This window comes from Macrotis lagotis, chromosome 3 (assembly GCF_037893015.1).
Source record: "Macrotis lagotis isolate mMagLag1 chromosome 3, bilby.v1.9.chrom.fasta, whole genome shotgun sequence".
NCBI classification, from domain to species: Eukaryota; Metazoa; Chordata; class Mammalia; order Peramelemorphia; family Peramelidae; genus Macrotis; species Macrotis lagotis.
The window spans coordinates 87,357,967-87,376,426 of NC_133660.1; the positions used below are offsets into that span (position 1 = coordinate 87,357,967).

General features: G+C 32.4%; 1 protein-coding gene across 1 annotated transcript in view; it reads right to left on the minus strand.

Moving 5' to 3' along the window:
* GALNTL6 (polypeptide N-acetylgalactosaminyltransferase like 6) overlaps positions 1-18,460 on the minus strand; it is a 1,756,803-nt gene that overhangs the window by 1,003,359 nt on the left and 734,984 nt on the right. The window contains exon 4 of the mRNA XM_074228966.1: positions 4,221-4,387. Within this exon, the coding sequence (XP_074085067.1) occupies positions 4,221-4,387 (167 nt within the window). The remainder of the gene's footprint in view (positions 1-4,220; positions 4,388-18,460) is intronic.

Here is an 18,460-nt window from a genome sequence, read left to right on the forward strand (position 1 = left end):
TTTGAAAAAAGATTTAAATAAAATTCCTTAGAGGAGATATATTTACAACATTAAGAAATCAATATATGTACCATGTAGTCTTTATGAAAATATATTTGACTAAGTGGAGGCAAAACCATATTTTTAATTCCATGTGAATATTATCCAATGTTCCAATGGATTTGTGACTATATTAGTATGAATAAAAGACACAGATCACAACACCAATATACTTGCCCATTCTGATCAATTCTCTTTGATGTACCCACCCCCCAAATTTTCTATAAGAGATCTACTGATTAAGGACTCTTTTTCATAATCTAACATTTTATGGACAACATTATATCATGAAGGTCTTCCTTTGTTTTTGTTAAAAGCCTGTTATTTTCTACTTATACATTTCTCTGATGTCTTTCTTACCATTATTTCTTGGCATTATTTTTCATAAATAATATGTTGTGACCTGCTCACAACTACTATGCAAATCTCCAATGCTTTTTTTATTGATATTGGACTTCAATCATCTTGTATAATACACTAATCCATAGTTTATTAAATAGTTTCAAAATCAGGACATGCCTAGGTCAATCTATTAATTCAGATTATGGCATCCAACTTATGAAATATAAATAAAATAATAGTCTTTCAAGACTTTATATTCTCAATGATATTGAAAGTAGAATGAGATATCTAAAGCAAAGTAAGTTTCTAAACTATTGCTAATCTTCATTGCTGTTTAAATGCAGGGCAACTGCTTATATGCATTGTTTTAAGTAAAACATGAATTTCCATTTCAATGAGGACCTTTGAAGTTCTTTAATTTATTTAATATATGGAATTGCCCACCAAAAATGATTATAGAATCTGTTCATTGTTCCCAAGTAGGGAAATGTTGTGGGGAATATATTCAAATAATATGAGTAGCATAATTAAATAATTTTAGTAGTCATCTGGACTAACTAATATTCTCAACCATAACCCATGCAACATTTATCACATATATACATATATATATATATATATATATATATATATATATATATATAAGCAAGAACTGTTAACTTTTTAAGATACCTGCCAATTTCCTATCTTTATGGAATCTTCCTTGTTTATGATTTTTAGACTATTTTCTTTCAAAATTATACTTTAACTCCTTTTTTGCATAAAGACATTTTGGAAAAAAGAATTAGTTTAAAGGACAATGTTCGTTTCATAGTCACAATATATTAAATTCAATAAATAAATCATCAAATATTTACATTGCTCTTCCTGTGCATAGCAAACTCTTAGGTTTTTAGGAAGTTGCAAAATTCATGCAACACATAGACCCTTATTCTTTAGAAATTAATAGTATAGTAGAGAGATAAACTGCTATAACTAGAGAAGAATATAAAATATCATAGTTTCAAATCATAATATTATCAAATAAGATTGCATTTAGGAGATTGGCATTTGAACTGACTTTTAGAGAATAGAAATTCAATGTTGAGGGTAGGAAATAAAGAAAGAGAAGGAGAATATTCCATGCTTAAGCTCACAGAGGTTGATACAATTCAATCATTATTTATTCACTTTCTATTATAGGCCAAAAAAGTATGATACATAATGGAGATATAAAACACAAAATGAATTTATACAAATTTTTAAAGAATTGGCTCCTACCAAGGAGGGGCTTATATTTTACCAAGGATGATAGGGTAATTGATTTACAGTTGAAATGAGCCTTGGAAGTTCCACTTAGTGCAACCCCCTCACTTTACAGATGATGAAATTAAAGTACATAGAGCTTTAGTTAATTGTCCAAGGCTCACATAATTTGTTTCTTCAGATGGATATGAAATCAGTTCTTTTCACCTATGGGGGCAGGAATGGGTAAGATTTAAAAAATAAACATCATGGAAAAGCAGTTTTGGAGATAGTCTTATATAGCCCACATTATGTACATATGAGGAAAAATATGGGACAATTTCTGGTGCAATGTTAATAATTGCTTACATGGCAGAATTTGACCTGATCTTCTATCTCCAAAATCATTGAGATTTACTATATTGGTGTGAAAAATGATGAAAGTATTGTTTTGAATTTGCTACTTGTATATTATATTATAGATGAAAAGAAATTATATGTAAATAGCCAATTGCCTTATGGGAAAATTATTAAAGACAAGAAAAATGTTAATAAGAAGAGGACATTTGTGATCACTATTTCAAAAAAATCCCTTTTATGTTTATCACAAAGGTAATGACATACACAGCTTTCTCAAACTTGTCTATTTATAAGTCACTTTTAAACTATATTACATATAGAAGGATAGTCCATCAAAGGCTGCTATATATATATATATATATATATATATATATATATATATATATATATATATATATATATATATATTGATAGTAATATATTGATTAAGATGGAAGAACTTGCTACCACTGCTCCTAACCCCTTTTAAATATAAATGCAATCATAAAATCTTCTACCAGATCACATTTCTGTCACCCAAGAGTTTTCTGCTGTGCTACTTCCAGATAACTAGGGTAAAGTTAATTATCTAGATAACCATCCAAGATTTCATATTCTTCTTTAACTATGTAACAGTCAGTTAGAATGACTACTAGCTAGTGAATGATTTATCTCTCTAACTTTTTTCCTCTTTTGTAAAAAAAGGAAGGCATTGTATATATTATACACATTAAGTATCTATTTATGGCCTGAAATAGTTATGAATATTTTGTAATAATGCAAGTCACTTAGCAAGATTCAAAAGGAAATTAAATTAAAATTATTTGAGAAGTCCCTGACAAATTCAGTTTTAATTTTTAGATCTCCTCCTTAGGCTTTCTTCAGTGCTTACCTCCTTAAGTCTTTTTCTGTTTTGATACAGAAATGCATTGTAACCTAAAGTCAATATTTCTATGATTAGTTAACTATTTCATTGGGAGTTAAGTCTGAAGATGAATTTTTATTATAAAATTGAACAGGAAATTTACCTTGGAGGTAGACAATTCTTATATTATCTCATGTTAATCATTAGAAATATTGAAAACCAGTTGTGGAGAAAGCACTATAGTATAATTTTTTTAATTCTTTAAAAAAAGACTTTTCAAAGGAGAGAGAAAATTTAGTCTTTGCTTGAGTCAGACTTTCCCAAAATTTCAGTTAAACCCATATGATCTCAGACTGTATTCCCTTTTCATAAAAATGATCGAGTTATTCCTTGCTCATTCTTCTATATAGACCAACTGAATAGTTAAACAGAATGGTTTCATGAAATAAAAGAAACCAGGTTGGAAATCTGATGGGTCATACTCTCCCCAAAAGTCAAAGTTAATAGCTTTCTTTCCAAAGCACCCAAGGAAAATTCCTTCAATATAAATATTTAAAATTGTTAGACTGTAAAACAATTCCAAAATCTTGTAAAAGGAAGTTCCATGAAAGTTCATCATTTTCCACATCTTAGTATTTCAAATTTGTATTTTTATCACAGAATTCAAATATAAAAATGAAATCCTATATGGAAAGAAAATAACACAGTTTTGTGCCACTTTTTTGATTTAAAAAAAAGTTTTGCTTCAGGATCTTCTTTAAGGATAGGATTTAAGAAATCCCATCCACTTCATAGGCTGTGTCTTCAAATATGCCTAATATCTTCCTCTTGTTTCTTCCTCAATGTAACTATAAGATAGAGACTAGGCTATTGTGACCCAACTAACTTGAAGATCAATAGTGGTCATGTTACTATTTAGTGATTCACAATTATAAATTCAAACAAACAAAGAAAAACAATAAACTGGTACAAGCGCTCATCAGGACAATCCAATTGTGGATATAGTAACAATAAAGATTATCAATAAAGATTATTTTTTTTAAGTGTGCAAAAAAGTGAAACAACCTGGCAATAGTACTCAGTAAATATCTACCAGCTAGGTTTAATAAAATTCAGTTTCTCTCTTGAAATCTAAAGAGTTAATCAAAGTTATTTCATGCATATATGTGCATTTTAATAAGTTCATTTTAGTTCCACAGACTACAACTCTAATCTTCAACAATAGAAAGGCTGAACACTGACAGGTTGCCTTTGGCTACCATTTCATCAGATTACAAAATATCTAAGGCATATTTTTCCTGGCAACAACCTGAATAAAACCATCATAGAATCCTCACATCAACATTTCCATCCATACACAATTATGGGGGCTGCAACAGATTCAATTTAAAAGTTATTCATTTGATCTTACCTCTATCACTGAAGTCATCCACTAGAATGATTTCAGCTATTAGACTGTCTGGAGTCCTGTTAATTATACTGTGTATAGTGCGCAGAAGAGAAGTCCAACCTTCATTATGGAAAGGAATAATGATGCTAGTGTTTGGCAGTTTCTCCAGGTACATCTTGTGTTTACAGCTAGAAAAGATAGAAAAAGAAAGTTATATTTAAAGGAAAATAATCATATATAATTGAACATTTTGTCTCATTCATTGTATTTTTATAAAATTGCAATGACTATTTTAGTACATATTATCCCAAGAAGAAATTTAAAATGACATTCACATAAACTCTTCCTCTTAAAATTCAACAATTAATACTTCTTAACATTAGTAAATTTTCAAATGACAATTAATATGAAATAGATTCTCCAATAGTATTATTATAACATATAATAACATAACATAAATTATAAGCTATAATATAAATCATATATCATATCAATATATTATATATCATATTATCTATTGATAACAAAATTTATTTTTAAATTATCATTATTCCAACTAACATTGGTACATATCCAATTTTATATTAGTACTAAAATATAAATCTAAAAATCCACAATTAAGAATGCATACTTGAATATTCTGCTTAAATTATACATTAATTGCTATAGATTTATAAAGATGCTTTTACCTAAAGACATATATTTTTTTAAACCAACATTCTTTTGGTGATATAATTTAGCTCCAAATCATGGAATAACATGATCTTTGAATAATCAAAATAATGGCTTACTTGTGAGTTGAAAGAGTGTTGAAAAACTGGCAATACCAATAGCAATCTATATGCACTAAATGATATAAAAAAGATATTGTGCAAAAGATGCCTGGTCAAAAAAAGGGGTAGGCAGATAATCTAATAAAAATGAATCATAAGAGAAAAATAACATATTCCCTATATTAGTACTGATGGATGACTTATTAAAAGACCTAAAAGAAAGTTCTTAGATTTTAGGTGCACTGTCTATTTGGGATTTATAGGATATGGATAGATAGCACTAAAGATAAAAAGTAACAAAAATAATTTGATCTACACCATAGGGGAGAGTGGCAACATGGATGAAACCATAAATTCAGTGAAATGTTGAAATTTCCATTTAAAGAACCTCCATGAAAGTCCTGTTATTGTAACTGATTATGACTTGGAGGCACAGGTCATCAGAAAACAAAAGCTTTATGAACTCTTACCAAAATGTGTGCATTTTGAGTATAGATCTAAATAAATATTGTATATTTCTTAACCTTGGAAAATCCCAGTTATGTTTAAGTGAGACTATGGAAAGTTAGTCACTAGGAAATCATCATTATCATTTCATGTAGCTGCAATTTTTTTATAGTGTTCACCTAATAACATGAACAGTGGCTGTGCTCTCTACTGATAGAATAGTTTAACCATTTAAATAATAGATTTTTGAAAAACTGAAATTTCATGGAAAAATACAGACGGTGTCTCAAAAGTCTTGAAATAAGTTAAGATATTAAAGTTCAAACCTATACAAACAAATGTATATCATTTATAATAAACTTGTATGTAATTATTTTGAGATAATCTATTTTATATATATATATATATATATATATATATATAGATGATAGATAGATAGATGATAGACAGATAGATAATCTGGAGCACTTTGAAAACATAAATGCTATGAAATATTTATATTCTATATACGAATTTTGGTTATAGACTATTTAAGTAATCATAGTATGAAAAAGACAGTGCTGAACACATATATGATAAAATTCCAGCATGAGAAATATACCTATTAAGGTAGCATGACAAATAGACTTCTGGGGTGGAGTCAAGATGGCAGCTCAAGCTAGCATCCTCCTGGAGATTTTCCCTGTACAATTTTAAATGAAACCTCTACACAGACATTAAAACTACAGATTCCATTAAAAAATTAACAAAATAAGTTCTCCACTTAAGATATCTTAGCATATCTTCAGTAAAAGTGGTAAAGGTATCGTAAAAGGGAAATACAGTCCAACATGGGCTGGAGAACAAGAAAGTCAGTAGGAAGCTCTTATCCACAGCACAGTTCAGGTCCCAGTTTGATTAGATAGCAGCTGATGTCCTTGCTAAGTCAGAAATCAGACCAGTAGGGAGGTCCCAATACCAGTCAAAGTCTAAGCCCTGGGAATACTATGGCAATAGACCAGACTGCATAGGGAACAAATCACTGCATAGACAAAACCTAGGTATAAAGGAGGAAACAAACCTCTACACAGACAATGGCTGGGCTCCATCAGCCATACATTGGCAATAAAGCAGGGACCAGATTCTGGCCCTAGCCAAAAAAGCCCCAAAACTTGGGACTATATTCCCTGTACCTGAGGAGCAGAGCTCAACTCTGAAAATGAGCAAAAAATAAAAAGAGTACTAATCATAAAAATATTCAGATATGACTAACAAAAATACAATATTAAAAGAAGAAAACATTGACAAATAAACCAAATGAGAAATTTCAAAGGAGTTTATGAATTGGATTCAAATTCAAAACCTCATGGAAGAATTTAAAAATGAATTTTAAAAACCAAAGAAGAGAGGAAGAAAAATGGAAAAAAGAAATGAGAGCCATGCAGGAGACATTTAAAAAATAACTGAAAAAAATCAACTCCTTTAAAAGAAAAAAAAAATGATCAATTGGAAAAAGAATGTACCTCATCAAAAAATAAAATTGACTAAATGGAAAATGAATACAACTCATCAAAAAGTAAAATTGATCAACTGGTAAAGGAAAACAATTCCTTTGAAAGAAAAACTAACTAAATAGAAAAGGAAATACAAAAGCTAGCTGAAGAAACTAGAACCATAAAAATTAGAAAAGTACTAATAGAAACTAATGACTCTATGAGACAGCAAGATTCCATCAAACAAAATCAACAGGCTGAGAGAAATGAAGAAAATTTAAAGCATCTTTTAGGGAAAATAAAAGACTTGGAGAATAGATCCAGAAGACATAATTTATGAATTATTGGTTTACCTGAAAGCCTAGATCAAAAAGAGATCCTAGAAAATATCTTTCAGGAAATTATCATGGAAAATTGTCCATACTAGGTCTAGAAAAAAAATAGTCCTTGAAAGAATCCACAGACACCTCCAGAAAGAGACCCTAGAATAAAAACCCCAAGGAATTGTAGCCAAATTCCAGAATTTTCAATTAAAAGAGAAGATACTGCAAGCAGCAAAGGGAGAAGTAATTTAAATATATAGGAATTATAATCAGAATGACACAAGATGCAGCAACTTTAACATTAAAAATCATAGGACCTTGAATATAACATTCTAGAGGGCAAAGGATCTTGGATTTCAACTAAGAATTATCTATTTTGCAAAATTCAGCATATTCTATCAAGGGAAAAGACAGACTTTCAATGAAATAGAGGACTGTCCAATTTTCTGATAAGAATACCAGAACTGAAGAAAAATTTAATCTTCAAATACAAGACTCAAGAGATGTGCAAAATTGTAAATGGAAAGGGTAAAAAAAAACACTACCCAAGAACATTAAACTGCATACATCCAAACCATAAATAATTGTATTTCTCTTAGAATAGTTAGAAGAAAAATATTTAGAGATATGAGTATAGGATGGCCATGAAAGCATTAAACCTTTAGGCAATACTTCAAATAATAAGGGTAGAATAAAATTGAAGAGATTGTATTTAGAAGATGAAGACATAAATGAGCCAGGAAGCAATATTGATAGGAGGGTGTACTGAGACAGGGGTAGGGAGAGAATATAGATGGTCTATACATGATTAAATCATAAAGTAATCTTAATTTATTAGATACTTTAGTTGAGTCAGGGGTGGAGTTCTAGTACAATAGAGAAAGAGAGCTAGAGTGTAGGAGGGCTGGATGTAAAAAGATAATGAAGTGATCTTGCCTTATTTCAAACTTTAGTTAACAAAGCTTATAAAGCTATAGTTGGAGTATTATAGGGACAGAAAATGAGATTCTTTGCCTAGGGAGGACTGTAGTATTAGGGTTGGAAAGATATAGTACACAGAGAGAGAATGTACCTAATGCTTTGGGTAGATATGATTGTAGTATTAGGGTTAGAAGGCTATAGGAACAGAAGGAGAGTGCACTTAGAGGAACTAGGCATGAAAAGATCATGAAGTGATTTTGTTTTGCTTGATACTTTGGCTAAAATTGGAGGGAATGTGCTTGGAGGGTTGAGTAGAAATGGTTTATAAAATGATTTTTCTTCACATCATGTTGTAACTCATGATGATTGTGTGTCCATGGAGGGAATTTGCAAAGATAGTGTGGTATAAATTAACTTTAATTTGATGTAATTTATTACTCTTGAGAATTGTACTTCTAATGGGACGAAGAAGAGAGGACAAGGCAATGAGGCTTATCTATTGATAAATTATCAATCAACCAACCTTTGAGAAAGGTACTTCTATCAGGACAGATAAAAGAACTGTATAATGACAGGTGGGTTGTAGATAAAAGATAATTAAAAAATAAAGGCATGAAAAGTAGGATTATCCTAGGAGAATGCTTGGTACAAATAATGCCACATGAAGAGGCATGAAGACCTATTATAATAGAGGGAAGGGGAGGGGGTGAATGGTGAGTAAATCCTATTCTCAACAATATTGGTCCAAAGGGGGAATAACATACCTTCCCAACTAGGTTTTAAACTCTCTCCTAAACTACAAGGAAATTTGAATAGAGGAAAATGAAAGAAAGGGGAAGAAAGGACAGATAAAGGGGAAGGCAAAGGTTAAAATAGTAAAAACAAAGTTAAAGTAAAAATTAAAAAAAAAAGTTAAAGGGGAAAGGGATAATGGAAAGGGAAAGAGAAAAGTGTAAATGAGAACAAATAGCATGGAGGAAAATACAGAAAAGTGAATGGGATGAACTCTCCTATAACATGTAACTGTAAAAAAGGAATGGATCAAAAACCAGAATCCTACAACATGGTGTTTACAAGAAACACATCTGAAGTAAAGATATATGCATAGAATAAGGGTAGAAGGCTGGAGCAAAATATTTTATGCTTCACTAGATATTGAAAAAAAAACAGGGACTTAGAACCAAGATGGCAGAGAGGTTTCCAGGCTTTTCCTCAGAGATAATATGAATAAACCCTCTTATCAGAATTTGGATCCACAAAACCCAGAAGAAAACAAAAACCTAGAAACACATGTACCAATAAGATCTGTCTTAGGGAATTGTGGTGAGCCAGGAGCAGAGAGAAAGTCAGAGCAAGGACAGCAGGGTGAGACCCAGGTCTAACCTGAGAACAGCTTGAAACTTTGACTGTGTGAGTGGCGGGCAGGAGAATTTGAGTGAGGTTGGTAGGAGAGTTCCAGATTGTGGCTAGACATTGATCTGATCAGCTTGACTGGTCTAGAAGACTGGGTTCCAGAGCACTGTATTTTCAGCAGAATTGCCATATATTCAGTTGAATCCCTTCCCCTCCATCCCTGTGGGAGAAAGTGACTCTTCGAAGAACAAACAGTAGCAAACCCCCCCCCCCCCTCCCCCCGCCCAGGCTCAAGTATGGGTAGCAGAACTCCATCTGTACTGAGTAAAGATGAGCCCTAGAGTCTGGCCCATATTATTCAAGGATAATCAGTATATTCTTTCCCACTCCCATGCCCTGGACAATGGAGTAGACCACTAATCAACAAAGTCATAGACACTCCAGAGAAAGCAACCAACACCCCCTTACTGGCTGGCCCACTTGGAGTTACAAAGTTTAGCGAGCAAAGCCTCTAGGTATTTTAACATCCTTGAACCAAACTAGGAAAGCTACTTCAAAGACAAAGATCCTAATTCAGAGAGATCTAGAAATTCATAAGACAATATGAATAAAACTCCAGCCCAGAAAGACTTCTTAGAAGAGATCAGGAAGGAGTTTAAAAATCAATTGGAAAAACTGGGAAAAGAAATGCAATAGAAAATTAATACCTTGCAACAAGAAAAGAAATCCTTGAAAAACACAATTGGATAAGTGCAAAAAAGAAAATAATTCACTCAAAACCACAAGTGGGAATAGGAAAACCTGTTCAAAAATAGAATTGACCAATTGGAAAAGGAGTTGCAAAAGGTTAAAAAGAATGGAATAGGGGCGGCTAGGTGGCATAGTGGATAAAGCACCGGCCCTGGAGTCAGGAGTACCTGGGTTCAAATCTGGTCTCAGACACTTAATAATTACCGAGCTGTGTGGCCTTGGGCAAGCCACTTAACCCCATTTGCCTTGCAAAAAAAAACCCCTAAAAAAAACGAATGGAATCTGTGGAAAATAATGACTTCATGAGACAACGAAAATCTGTTAAACAAACCCCCAAAATAAAAAAAAAATGTAAATTTGTTTTTGCAAGGCGAATGGGGTTAAGTGGCTTGCCCATGGCCACACAGCTCGGTAATTATTAAGTGTCTGAGACCGGCTTTGAAGCCAGGTACTCCGTACTCCGTACTCCATACTCTGTAGTCTGTACTCTGTACTCCTGACTCCTGACTCCTGACTCCTGACTCCTTACTCCAGGGCTGGTGCTTTATCCACTATGCCACCTAGCCGCCCCATAAAATTGTAAAATATTTTAAGGGCAAAACAACTCACTTAGAGAATAGATCCAGAAGAGACAACTTAAGAATTATTGGGATTCTTGAAAACATTGAGGATAAAAATGCCTGAATTCTATATTTTAGGATATATATAGTGAAGGAAAATTGCCCTGACATTATGGAACTAGAGGGCAACATAGTTATTGAAAGAATACATTGATCCCCTCCAGATAGGTATCTGAAAATGAAAATACAAAGGAATATTGCGGCCAAATTCCAGAACTATCAGTTAAAAGGGAAAATCCTGAAAGCACCCAGAAATAAACAATTTATATACCAAGAAACCACAATAAGGATTACACAGGAGCTGGCTGGATGAACATTAAGTGATTAAGGGACCTGTAATACAATGTTCCGAAGAGCAAGGGAGCTTGGAATGAGGCCAAGAATTCACTGTCTGGCAAAACTGAGCCTTCTCTTCCAGGGCAAAAGATGGACATTTAATGAAATAGACTTCCAACTTTTCCTGATGAAAAGACCAGATTTAAATAGAAAATTTGGACCTCAAACAGGAGACTCAGGAAATAAATGAAAATGTTAAAAAGGGGAAAAGGGGAAAAAAACTGCTATCCAATAAGATGATACTGACTATATCACCTCCTGGGAGAAAGATTCTCATAACCCTTGAGAACTGTAACTCTCTTAAAGATCATATACTTAGCCAGAAACAATGGACACTCACATCTTGTCTGTGACTCTGATAGAATGATTTAAAACAATATTGCCTTGAAATGGGGCACAGTAAAGAGAATGGTGAATGTAAGACATTGAATGGAGGTAAATCACATTACATGAAGAGATAAAAAGTATGCATTGCAGTAGAGGGAAAGAAGGGAGGAGGTGAGAATGACCTGAATCTTATTCTCATCAGATTTGCCTCAAAGAAGGATTAGCATACACACACACTCAGTTAATTTAAGAAACTTATCTTACCTTTCAAGTTTTAAGGGGGGGGGGGGGGAAGGGGAGGGGAGTGGAGGAAAAGAGGAACTGACAGAAGGAAGGGGAGGAAGCAGGGGCAAAAGGAAAGGAGAAAGAAAAGGGAGGGTTGGATATAAAGGGGTAAACACACTGAAGGGAGGCTATTCAGAAGCAAAATACTGAGGAATATAGATAAGGTGAAAAAGTGAAAACATAGAAATGGGGGAAGATAGCATGGAGGGCCATAAAGAGTTAGTAATTTTAACTTTGAATGTGAATGGTATGGACTGTCCCATAAAATGTTAGTGAATAGCAGGATGGATTAAAAACCAGAATCCTACAATATGTTGCTTACAGGAAACTCATTTGAAGCAGAGGGATACATATAGACTAAAAGTAAAAGACTGGAGCAAATATATTTTGCTACAACTGAAGTGAGAAAAGCAGAGGTAGCAATCCTTATCTCAGACAAAGCAGTTGCAAATATAAATATCATTTAAAGAGATAAGCAAGGAAACCACATTCTTCTTAAAGCTACCATTGACAATGAAGCAATTTAAATACTAAATATTTATTCACCATGTGGTACAGCATCCCAATTCTTAGAGTACAAACTGATCGAGTTACAGGAAGACATAGAGAACAAAACTCTACTGGTGAAAGACTTCAACCTCCCTCTCTCAGATTTAGATAAATCTAAACCTAACATAAACAAGATGTTAAACAAGTTAAGGAGTTAAATAGAATGTTAGAAAACCTAGACAATTGACCTTCGGAGAAAATTGAATGGGGATAGAAAGAAATATACCTTATTTCTGCAATGCATGGTACTTACACAAAAATTGACCATGTCCTAGGGCATAAACCCCTCATAATCCAATGCAGAAAGGCAGAAATAGTGAATACTTCCTTCTCAGATCATTCAACAATAGAAATGAAATACAATAATGGGCCATGGAGAGATAAAATTGAAACTAATTGGAAACTAAATAACTTAATTTTAAAGAATGAGTGGATCAAATAAGAAATTACAGATAGGATTAATGATTTCATTCTAGATAATGACAATAATGAGACAACATACCAAAACTTATGGGATACAGCCAAGGCAGTTATTAGGGGAATTATTATTTCTTTAAATTCTAAATTGAGGGGCAGCTAGATGGTGCAGTGGATAGAACACTGGCCTTGGAGTCAGGGCAAGTCACTTAACCCAACTGTCCTGCACCCCCCCCCCCAAATTCTATATTGAATAAAATTGAGAAAAAAGGAAATCAATGAAATAAGCATGCAACTAAAAAATTAGAAAGGGACAAATTTTAAAAATCCCAATTAAATACAAAATTAGAAATTCTAAAATTAAAGGAGAAATTAATGAAATCAAATACAAGAAAACTGTTGAAATAATAAATAAAACTGAGTTGGTTCTATGAAAACAATCAATAAAATTGACAATCCTTCAGTTAATTTGATTTTGAAAAAAAAGAAGAAAACCAAATTACTAGTATCATAAATGAAACCAGGAAGGACCAAGGAAGAGATGAAGTACATCATGAAAAAACAAATTAGATAATTTTGATTACATCAAATTAAAAAGCTTTTGTGCAACAAAACCACTGTAATAAAGATCCAAAGAAATGTAGTAAATGGGGCAACAAACATTTACAGCTAGTATTTCAGATAAATGACTCATGTCTAAAATATATAAAGAACTGAGTCAAATTTATAAAAAAACCAAGCCTTTCCCAAATTGACAAATGGCCAAAGGATATGCAAATGCAATTTACAGATGAGGAAATCAAAGCTATCCATAGTCAAATGAAAAATTGCTCTAAAATCATTATTGATTACAGAAATGTAAATTAAAGCAGCTCTGAGGTATCATAATATACCTATCAGATCAGCTAATATGACCAGAAAGGACAGTGTTCAATGTTGGAAGGGATATGGGAAATCTGAGACACTAATACATTGATGGTGGGCCTAGGCTCTCATACAAACTTTCTGGAGAACAATTTGGAATTATGCCCAAAGGGCAATAAAATGTGCATACCCTTTGATCCAACAATACCACTCCTGGGTCTATACCTTGAAGAGATAATGAAAAAGGATAAAAACATCACCTGTACAAAAATATTCATAGCAGCTCTCTTTGTGGTAGCAAAGAATTGGAAATTGAGTGAATGTCCATCAATTGGGGAATGGCTGAACAAATTGTGGTATATGTACGTCATGGAACACTATTGTTCTATTAAAAAAAACAGGAGGGATGGAAATTCAGAGAAGCATCGAAGGATTTACATGAAATGATGCTGAGTGAGATGAGCAGAATCAGAACACTGTATACCACAAAAACAACATGGGGTTGATAATCAATCTTAATGTACTTGCTCATTTCATCAGAGCAGCAATCAGGGACAATTTTAGGGTATCTGAAATGGAGGATACCATCTGTATCCAAAGAAAGAATTGTAGATTTTAAACAAGAACAAAGGCTATTACATTTAATTAAAAAAAGTTATTATGTAATTTTACTATCTCTTATATTTCATTTTTTCCCTACAAGATATGATTTCTCTCTCCACACATTCTTTGATCAATGCATATCATGGAAACAATGTAAAGACTGCCTGGATGGGGCATGGTTGGGGGGGAGGAAACAAGATTGGGGGAAAATTGTAAAATTCAATAAAAATGAAAATAATAAAAGAAAGAAAAAACTACTAGAAACAATTATGAACTTTAGCAAAGTAGCAGGATATAAAATAAACTTATATAAATCATCTGCATTTCTACATATTACTAGCAAGATATAGCAGCAACAGCTAGAAAGTGAAATCTCATTTAAGTTAATTTTAATTTCAGACAATAATAAAACACTTGGAAGCCTACCTGCCAAGGCAGACTCAGAAACTCAATGAAAACAACTATAAAACCCTTTTCACATAAATAAAATCAGATTTCAATAACTGGGCAAATATCAACTGCTCATTGATAGGTTGAGCTAATAAAATAAAAAATGACAATTCTACCTAAATTTAACTACTTATTTAGTGCCTTCCAATAAAACTTCCAAAATTTTACTTTACTGAGGTAGAAAAAATCATAACTAAATTCATATGGAGAAACAAACAAACAAAAAAGAATATCAAGTGATTTAATGGAAAAAAAGTGTAAAAGAAGGTGGCTTAGCCTTACCAGATCTAAATTTATATTTTGAAGCATCAGTCTGTTACTGTCTGATAAATAGAATGGTAGATGAGTGGGGTAGACTAGGCACAAAAGAGATAGAATCAAATGATTATAGTATTCTGCTGTTTGATAAACCCAAAGAACCCAGCTTCTGGGATAAGTACTCTCTTAGATAACTACTGCTTGGAAAATTGGAAGTTAGTATGGCAGAAACTTGGTTTAGACCAACATCTCACACACTATAACAAGATGAGATCAAAATGGGTGCAGGATTCAGACATAAAAGGCAATATTATAAGGAAACTAGGAGATTAAGGAACAGTTCACCTGTCAGATCTATGGAAAAGGAAGGAGTTTATGACTAAGAAAGAGATGGAGAACATCATTAAAATCAAACTGGATTATTTTGATTACATTAAATTAAAAAAGCTTTTGCACAAACAAAACCACTATAACAAAGATAAAATAAATGTAGTAAATTGGGAAAATAATTTTACAACTTATATTTCTAAAAAAGGATTCATTTCTAAAATATGTAGAGAACTGAGTAAACTTTATAAAAACTAAACCAACCACTCTGCAATTGACAAATGACTAAAGGATATGCAAAAGCAATTTACAGATGAGGAAATCAAAGCCATACATAAACAAATGAAAAATTTCTCTAAATCATTACTGATTAGAGAAATGCAAATTAAAGTAACTCTGAGGCATCAACTCACACTTCTAAGTTTGAATGATACGACCAGAAAGTACAATGATCAATGTTGGAAGGGATATAGGAAATCTGGGACACTAATGCATTGTTGGTGGAGCTGTAAACTGATCCAACATCTCTGGAGAACAATTTGGAATTATATCCAAAGGGCAATAGAAGTGTGCATACCCTTTGATCCAGCAATACCACTACTGTGTCTATACCCTGAAGAGATCATGAAATAAGGTAAAAACAACACTTGTACAAAAATATTCATAGCAGCTCTCTTTGTGGTAGCAAAGAATTGGAAATTGAGAGAATGTTCATCAATTGGGAAATGACTGAACAAATTGTGGTATATGTATTTTATGAAACATCATTGTTCTATTAGAAAACTAGAGGGATGGAATTTCAGAAACCTCTGAAAAGAATTGCTTGAAATGATGATGAACAAAATATGCAGCACCGGATGAATATTGTACACCCTAAGATTAATGTGGGGTTGATGATCAACCTTAATAGACTTGCTCATTCCATCAGTGCAATAATAAGAGATGATTTAAGGGTATATATGTGACAGAGGATACCATCTGTAATTCAGAGAAAAAATATGTGGAGTCTAAATAAAGACCAAAGACAATATAATCTTCAATTTTAAAAAAAAGTCATCTAATGTAATATATAATGTTGCTATCTCTAATATTTTATTTTTCCCTCAAGGATATGGTTTTTCTCTCAAAACATTCAATTTTGATCAATATATATCATGGAATCAATGTAAAGATTATCAGACTGCCTTCAGGTGGGGGGGAGGAGGGTAGGGTGGGGGAATGTGTAAAATTCAAAACCTTACCAAAAATGATAGGTGGAAACTACTATTGTATATTATTGGAAAACAAATGGAATATTTAAATAAATTTTTAAAAATCAGGGGTAGAAACCCTGATGTTAGACAAAGCAAAAACAAAAGCACATCTTATCAAAAAGGATAAAGAAAGAAACTATATCTTCCTAAAAGCCACCATAGGCAATGAAGTTATATCAGGGGGTCATAGATATCAAAACTATAATAGTTGGAGACCCTCTTTCCCTCTCCTGAATCAGATAAATCTAACAACAAAATAAAGAAGAAAGAAGTAAAAAATTAAATCTTAGACAAACTAGATATGATAGACCAGAACTGAAAGGGAATATTAAAGAATATACATTTTTTCACTTCAGTACATGGCACCTATATCAAAACTGGCATAAAAACTTAAAATCAAATACAAAATGGAAGAAATAATAAATGCAACCTTTTCAGATCATGATGCACTAAAACATATATGTAACAAATTGCCATGAAAAGATAAACCAAAAATTAATTCAAAACTAAATACCCTGATTTTAAAAAGAATGAGTGAATCAAACAAGTCATAGAAATAATCATCCAAGAAAATGACAACAGTGAGATATAATTCCATAATTTTATGCAATGCTCAAATGAATATGTGAAGAGATAAATTTGGTATATAAATAAAAAGGCAGGAAAAGAACATATTAAAACTCACTAATTTAATATCAAATTAAAAATTCTGAAAAATCAAAGGAGAAATTAATAAAATTGAAAGCAAGAATACCATTAATCTAATAAGTAAAATTAAGAATTGGTTTGATGAAAAAACAAATGAAATAGATATATGTTTCATTAATCTGTTTGAAAAAATTAAAGAAAACCAATTTACCAGCATCAAAAATGAAAAGGGTAAACTCACCATCAATGGGGAGGAAATTAAAGAGAAAATTCAGAAGTTTTTTTGCTCAAAACTATGCTAATCAATTTGACAATTTGGGTGAAATGAATATTTACAAACATATAAACTACCCAGATTAACTGAAAAGGAAATAAACTACTTAAATAAACTATTTCAGAAAAAGAAGCTGAAGGAACCTCAATAAACTTCCTAAGAAAAGTATCCATAAATGTTCAAGTGAATTCTCCCAAACATTTAAGGAACAATTAATTCCAATTCTACATTAATTACTTTAAAAAATAGGAGAAGAAGCAGTTTTTCCAATTCCTTTTATGACCCCAATACTGTACTGATACCTATACCAGAAGAAGCCAAAGCAAAGGAAATTATATTGAACATGGATACAAAATCTTAAATAAAATTTTGGTCAAGAAATTACAAGTTATTTTAGGATAATACACCTTGATAAAGTAGAATTTATACCAGGTAGGCAGGAATGTTCAATATTAGGAAAACAATTAACAGAATTGAACATATCCACTACAGAACCAACAGAAATCATATGATTTTCCTAATAGATGATGAAAAAAACCTTTAAAAACATGAGAAAAGATAGATACATTGCCAGAGAAGATGGTGGCATGAAGCTAACAAGCTCCCAGAACTTTTCTCTACTAAAGCTAAATGAAGCCTCTGCATGGACATTAAAGCTACAGATCCCACCAAGAAAAAGAGAAGAAACAAAGAAATTTTTAATGGTAGACATCATGGAGGGTCTTCAGTGAAGGTCTGTCTCTTTAGGGGAAAAGGGAAAGTAAAGCCATCTGGTTGGAGAGGGAGAAACCCAGAGGGAGACTTTAAACCATAGTGCAATCCAGGTCCTGTCAACTTGACAACAGCATGGGTCCTGGCAGCTAGATCGCAAGTCAGCAGGGAGGGTCCCAAACCCAAAGAAACTATGAATCCTGAGAATACCAGGGCCAAAGACAGAAGAAGTAAGTTGGGAACAAGCCATCACATAGACAGAACCCAGACATAAGGAAGGAAATCTCTGCAAAGGCAAGG